The 7,500-nt window shown below is 41.8% G+C and overlaps 1 protein-coding gene across 4 annotated transcripts in view; it reads left to right on the top strand.

The window, feature by feature from the left end:
• Positions 1–7,500, top strand: part of dapk1 (death-associated protein kinase 1) — a 181,177-nt gene that overhangs the window by 92,740 nt on the left and 80,937 nt on the right. For 3 of the 4 annotated variants that reach the window (XM_031829527.1, XM_031829525.1, XM_031829526.1), the window contains one exon: positions 6,289–6,441. The exons of the other annotated variant lie outside the window; for it this stretch is intronic. In XM_031829527.1, coding sequence (XP_031685387.1) covers positions 6,289–6,441 — 153 coding nt within the window. The remainder of the gene's footprint in view (positions 1–6,288; positions 6,442–7,500) is intronic. 4 annotated transcript variants of the gene reach the window in all.

The raw sequence follows: 7,500 nt of genomic DNA, 5'->3' as shown, positions 1-7,500 counted from the left end.
GTGCATATAAACTATGCAAAAAAAGAAACCTCTCACTTGTGTAAATATGTAAATATGTGTATGAACATAAGAAGATTCAACAACTGAAGAAGAAACCTCTCACTTGTGTAAATATGTAAATATTTGTATGAACATAACAAGATTCAACAACTGAGACATAAACTGAACAAGTTCCACAGACATGTGACGAACAGAAATGGAATAATGTGTCCCTGAACAACGGGGGGGGGGGGGGGTTAAAATCAAAAGTAACAGTCAGTATCTTGTGTGGCCACCAGCTGCATTAAGTACTGCAGTGCATCTCCTCCTCATGGACTTCACCAGATTTGCCAGTTCTTGCTGTGATATGTTACCCCCACTTCCACCAAGGCACCTGCAAGTTCCTGGACATTTCTGTGGGGAATGGCCCTAGCCCTCACCCTCTGATCCAACAGGTCCCAGACATGCTCAATGGGATTGAGATCCGGGCTCTTCGCTGGCCATGGCAGAACACTGACATTCCTGTCTTGCTGGAAATCATGCACAGAACGAGCAGTATGGCTGGTGGCATTGTCATGCGGGAGGGTCATGTCAGGATGAGCCTGCAGGAAGGGTACCACATGAGGGAGGAGCATGTCTTCCCTGTAACGCACAGCGTTGAGATTGCCTGCAATGACAACAAGCTCATTCCGATGATGCTGTGACACACCGCTGTGATGTCTGGTGAGGACCTGCCTGCAAGACCTCAGTCCAGCCTATTGCGGACAATCTGAGCACTGATGGAGGGGATTGTGCCTTCCTGGTGTAACTCGGGCAGTTGTTGCCATCATGTACCTGTCCCGCAGGTGTGATGTGCAGATGTACCGATCCTGTGCAGGTGTTGTTACACGTGGTCTGCCACTGCGAGGACGATCAGCTGCCCGTCCTGTCTCCCTGTAGCGCTATCTCACAGTACGGACATTGCAATTTATTGCCCTGGCCACATCTGCAGTCCTCATGCCTCCTTGCAGCATGCCTAAGGCACATTCACGCAGATGAGCAGGGATCCTGGACATCTTTCTTTTTGTGATTTTCAGAGTCAGTAGAAAGGCCTCTTTAGTGTCCTAAGTTTTCATAACTGTGACCTTAATTGCCTACCGTCTGTAAGCTGTTTCGCTTATGTTTATTAATTGTTTATGGTTCATTGAACAAGCATGGGAAACAGTGTTTAAACCCTTTACAATGAAGAGATGTAAGGTTGTTTGGATTTTTACGAATTATCTTTGAAAGACAGGGTCCTGAAAAAGGGACGTTTCTTTATTTGCTGAGTTTATGTCAGAGGGGTATTGGACTAAGATACAGTGGCATAGTATAGAGTACAGTATATACATATGAGATGGGTGGCATAGTATAGAATACAGTATATACATATGAGATGGGTGGCATAGTATAGAGTACAGTATATACATATGAGATGGGTGGCATAGTATAGAGTACAGTATATACATATGAGATGGGTGGCATAGTATAGAATACAGTATATACATATGAGATGGGTGGCATAGTATAGAGTACAGTATATACATATGAGATGGGTGGCATAGTATAGAGTACAGTATATACATATGAGATGGGTGGCATAGTATAGAGTACAGTATATTCATATGAGATGGGTGGCATAGTATAGAATACAGTATATACATATGAGATGGGTGGCATAGTATAGAGTACAGTATATACATATGAGATGGGTGGCATAGTATAGAGTACAGTATATACATATGAGATGGGTGGCATAGTATAGAATACAGTATATACATATGAGATGGGTGGCATAGTATAGAGTACAGTATATACATATGAGATGGGTGGCATAGTATAGAATACAGTATATACATATGAGATGGGTGGCATAGTATAGAGTACAGTATATTCATATGAGATGGGTGGCATAGTATAGAATACAGTATATACATATGAGATGGGTGGCATAGTATAGAGTACAGTATATACATATGAGATGGGTGGCATAGTATAGAGTACAGTATATTCATATGAGATGGGTGGCATAGTATAGAATACAGTATATACATATGAGATGGGTGGTATAGAATACAGTATATACATATGAGATGGGTGGCATAGTATAGAGTACAGTATATTCATATGAGATGGGTGGCATAGTATAGAATACAGTATATACATATGAGATGGGTGGCATAGTATAGAATACAGTATATACATATGAGATGGGTGGCATAGTATAGAATACAGTATATTCATATGAGATGGGTGGCATAGTATAGAGTACATTATATTCATATGAGATGGGTGGCATAGTATAGAATACAGTATATACATATGAGATGGGTGGCATAGTATAGAGTACAGTATATTCATATGAGATGGGTGGCATAGTATAGAGTACAGTATATTCATATGAGATGGGTGGCATAGTATAGAATACAGTATATACATATGAGATGGGTGGCATAGTATAGAGTACAGTATATACATATGAGATGGGTGGCATAGTATAGAGTACAGTATATACATATGAGATGGGTGGCATAGTATAGAATACAGTATATACATATGAGATGGGTGGCATAGTATAGAGTACAGTATATACATATGAGATGGGTGGCATAGTATAGAATACAGTATATACATATGAGATGGGTGGCATAGTATAGAGTACAGTATATTCATATGAGATGGGTGGCATAGTATAGAATACAGTATATACATATGAGATGGGTGGCATAGTATAGAGTACAGTATATACATATGAGATGGGTGGCATAGTATAGAGTACAGTATATTCATATGAGATGGGTGGCATAGTATAGAATACAGTATATACATATGAGATGGGTGGTATAGAATACAGTATATACATATGAGATGGGTGGCATAGTATAGAGTACAGTATATTCATATGAGATGGGTGGCATAGTATAGAATACAGTATATACATATGAGATGGGTGGCATAGTATAGAATACAGTATATACATATGAGATGGGTGGCATAGTATAGAATACAGTATATTCATATGAGATGGGTGGCATAGTATAGAGTACATTATATTCATATGAGATGGGTGGCATAGTATAGAATACAGTATATACATATGAGATGGGTGGCATAGTATAGAGTACAGTATATTCATATGAGATGGGTGGCATAGTATAGAGTACAGTATATTCATATGAGATGGGTGGCATAGTATAGAATACAGTATATTCATATGAGATGGGTGGCATAGTATAGAGTACAGTATATACATATGAGATGGGTGGCATAGTATAGAATACAGTATATTCATATGAGATGGGTGGCATAGTATAGAGTACAGTATATTCATATGAGATGGGTGGCATAGTATAGAATACAGTATATTCATATGAGATGGGTGGCATAGTATAGAGTACAGTATATTCATATGAGATGGGTGGCATTGTATAGAGTACAGAATATACATATGAGATGGGTGGCATAGTATAGAGTACAGTATATACATATGAGATGGGTGGCATAGTATAGAGTACAGTATATACATATGAGATGGGGGATGCAGTATTTACACACAATAAAAGTGACTAAGATACCATAGAATAGTATAGAGAACAGTTTATATATATATGAGATGAGTAATGCAAGATACAAAGACATAATTAAAGTGGCTAGTGTTGCATTTCCTTTAAGAGGCCAGTGATTTCTTATCTATGTCTATAGGCAGCCGCCTCTGATGTGCTGGAGATGGCTGTTTAGCAGTCTGATGGCATTGAGATAAAAGCTGTTTTTCAGTCTCTCGGCCCCAGCTTTGATGCACCTGTACTGGCCTCGCCTTCTGGATGATAGCGGGGTGAACAGGCAGTGGCTCGGGTGGTTGTTGTCCTTGATTTTTTTTTGGGGGGGGCCTTCCTGTAACATCGGGTAGGTGTCCTGGAGGACAGGCTTATCACCCCCTTTGCTACAAAACCCCTAAATAAGATCTGGTGCAACCAATTACCTTCAGAAGCAACATAATTAGTTAGATTGCACACAGGCAGACTTTATTTAAGTGTCACATGATCTGTCACATGATCTGAACGGCCCCAGAGTCCGCAATACCACTAAGCAAGGGGCACCACCAAGCAAACGGCACCATGAAGACCAAGGAGCTCTCCAAACAGGTCAGGGACAAAGTTGTGGATAAGTACAATTCAGGGTTGGGTTATAAAAAAATATCAGACTTTGAACATCCCACAGAGCACCATTACATCCATTATTAAAACATGGAAAGAATAGGACACCACAACAAACCTGCCAAGAGAGGGCCGCCCACCAAAACTCACGGACCAGGCTAGGAGGGCATTAATCAGAGAGGCAACAAAGAGACCAGAGTTATCCCTGAAGGACCTGCAAAGCTCCACAGCTGAGATTGGAGTATCTGTCCATAGGACCACTTTAAGCCGTACACTCACAGAGCTGGCTTTACAGAAGAGTGGCCATACGAAAGCCATTGCTTACAGAAATGAGTAAGCGAACACGTTTGGTGTTTGCCAAAAGGCATGTGGGAGACTCCCCAAACATATGGAAGAAGGTACTCTGGTCAGATGAGACAAAAAAATTTGGCCATCAAGGGTATGCGCCAGATAGTGTATCCCAACAACTCTCATCACCCCGAGAACACCATCCATCAGCAGGGACTGAGAAACTGGTCAGAATTGAAGGAATGATAGATGGAGCTAAATACAGGAAAATTCTTGAGGGAAACCTGTTTCAGTCTTCCAGATATTTGAGACTGGGACGGAGGTTCACCTTCCAGCAGGACAATGACCCTAAGCATACTGCTAAAGTAACACTTGATTGGTTTAAGGGAAACATTTAAATGTCTTGGAATGGCCTAGTTTAAACCCAGACCTCAATCCAATTGAGAATCTGTGGTACGACTTAAAGATTGCTGTACACCAGCGGAACCCATCCAACTGGAGCAGTTTCTCCTTGAAGAATGGGCATAAATCCAGTGGCTGGATGTGCCAAGCTTATAGAGACATACCCCAAGAGACTTGCAGCTGTAATTGCTGCAAAGTATTGACTTTGGGGGGGTGAATAGTTTTGCACGCTCAAGTTTTCAGTTTTTCTGTCTTATTTCTTGTTTGTTTCAAAATAAACAACATGGTAGGCATGTAGTGTAAATCAAATGATACAAACCTTTAAAAAAAACTATTTTAATTCCAGGTTGTTAGGCAACAAAATAGGAAAAATGCCAAGGGGGGTGAATACTTTCGCAAGCCACTGTAAGGCCAGACTGTTCCTCAAGATGTTCGAGCGTTCATAGATGACCAGCAGGGTCAAATAATAACCAGTGGTTGTAGAGGGTGCAACAGGTCAGCACCAGGAGTATATGTCAGTTGGCTTTTCATAGCTGATCGTTCAGTTAGAGACAGCAGGTCGTTCAGTTAGAGACAGCAGGTCGTTCAGTTAGAGACAGCAGGTCGTTCAGTTAGAGACAGCAGGTCGTTCAGTTAGAGACAGCAGGTCGTTCAGTTAGAGACAGCAGGTAGAGAGCAAAGCAGCAGCTACGTTCATAACTGCCTGACTTTTTATTTCCAAAGTTCAGTGGTCAATGTTGTTTATAGATGATTATGACTACCAGCGAGCATGTAAATGTGTGACTATTGATGCTAATTGTTTGATTGCAGTCGTTTGCCTGGTCATCTTATTTCACAACCGTTTAAATGTTGGAAAGGACCGTTATCATTTTGATGATTTCCCAGATATGGAGTGAGAGAGAAAGACTTTGGTGCTTCCTGACATCTGACCAACTGTTTGACTTATAACTCACAATTCCTCTGATATCTGTCCATAACTACATCTATAAAACATCTTCTTTGTTATACATTCAGAGAAACAAACATACACTGTAATCCTTTTACAGTGTTATTCAGTCTAAATGGTGGGAAGTTATTGGAATGTATGGAAACTTCTCTACCTCTCTGAACTTCTTTCTCTCCCTATGTCACTATCTTTCTTTCTCCCTCCTTCCTCCCCTCTCTCCCTCTCCCCTCCTTCCCTTCCTCCCTCACATCCTTGCTCCCACCCTCTCTCCTCCCTCTCCCCTCCCCCCTTTCCTCCCATCCCTGCTCTCTCCCTGCCTCCCCTCTTTCTCCCCCTTCTCCCTCCCTCCCTCCCTCCGTCCTTCCGTCACATCCTTGCTCCCTCCCTCCCTCCTTCCTTCCCTCCCCCCTCCCTCCTTCCTTCCCACCCCCCCTCCCTCCCTCCCTCCACTGCTCTCTCCCTCCCTCACCCCCTCCCTCTCTCCCTCCCTCCCTCCCTCAGGTTGAGTGGTGCATCTCCGTTCTTGGGGGAGAATAAGCAGGAGACTTTAGCTAACGTGTCGGCGGTGGACTACACCTTCGATGAAGAGTTCTTTAGCAGCACCAGCCTCCTGGCCAAAGACTTTATCACCAGGCTGCTTATCAAAGACCCAAAGTACATGATCACCTTACAGTAACCTTTGACCCTAACCTCTGACCCTTATCCCTAACGTTGTACAGGCGAGGCCTCTGTATATACTATGTGCTTGGTTCGGTCCTGAATGTATTGAAACATGCCACTGAACCGGAGTGTGCGTGTACACTGTGTGCCCAATGTTCTCAACTCTATACATTAGTGCAGAGTTTTCAAGCTGGAGTCTGTGGGGTACTGCAGGAGGTACATCAGTTTATTCAATACTTTTTGGGGAAAAATCTTATTGGCAATTTTTTTAAAGGTGAAAAGTTATTTATTTTATGATTATAGCTACAACACAGTACCATTGTAGATAACTTCCTTCAAGCTGGACGCAGAGACATATAAAAATGGTAAGAGGTAGTTTCACGAGCCAATGCTAACTAGTGTTAGCGCAATGACTTGAAGTCGACAGGAACAGTTAGCATGCTATCCTGTTTATCCAACTCTGGGGAAGTAGATAAATGGCTTCATTCCCAAAATCTCAAACTATCCCTTCAAAATGGAGGAAATTAGTCATTACAGGGGTTTCTCTGTAGAGAAGGCGGGCCGATTAAGTGGTCTTTTTGGGGATGGAAAAACAGTCTCAACTTTAAACAACCAAGACCAGATGATAGAAAGCATGCAGAAAACATACTGAACTAAATATATTACATAATACCATATATGAGAACTTACAATCAAATCAAATATAGGCCGTCAGGAGCACAGGAAGTCCCAAAACCATTAAGGTCCATTGATTAGACAAAATGCATAGAATTAAAAGATCTTTAAAACAGAAACCTTGTCTCTCAGGCCCACGCCAAACGTTAGAGAAATTATCTTCAAAATCATGTCTCTACGCTGCCAATAGACCTTTACCTTTCTAGCTAGTAGACTGGATAGTTTACCAGACCTTTACCTTTCTAGCTAGTAGACTGGATAGTTTACCAGACCTTTCTAGCTAGTAGACTGGATAGTTTACCAGACCTTTCTAGCTAGTAGACTGGATAGTTTACCAGACCTTTCTAGCGAGCAGACTGGATAGTTTACCAGACCTTT

This window comes from Oncorhynchus kisutch, linkage group LG8 (assembly GCF_002021735.2).
Source record: "Oncorhynchus kisutch isolate 150728-3 linkage group LG8, Okis_V2, whole genome shotgun sequence".
NCBI classification, from domain to species: domain Eukaryota; kingdom Metazoa; phylum Chordata; class Actinopteri; order Salmoniformes; family Salmonidae; genus Oncorhynchus; species Oncorhynchus kisutch.
The sequence above is the reverse complement of the archived record's forward strand: the minus strand, read 5'-3'. Positions and strand labels throughout refer to the sequence as shown.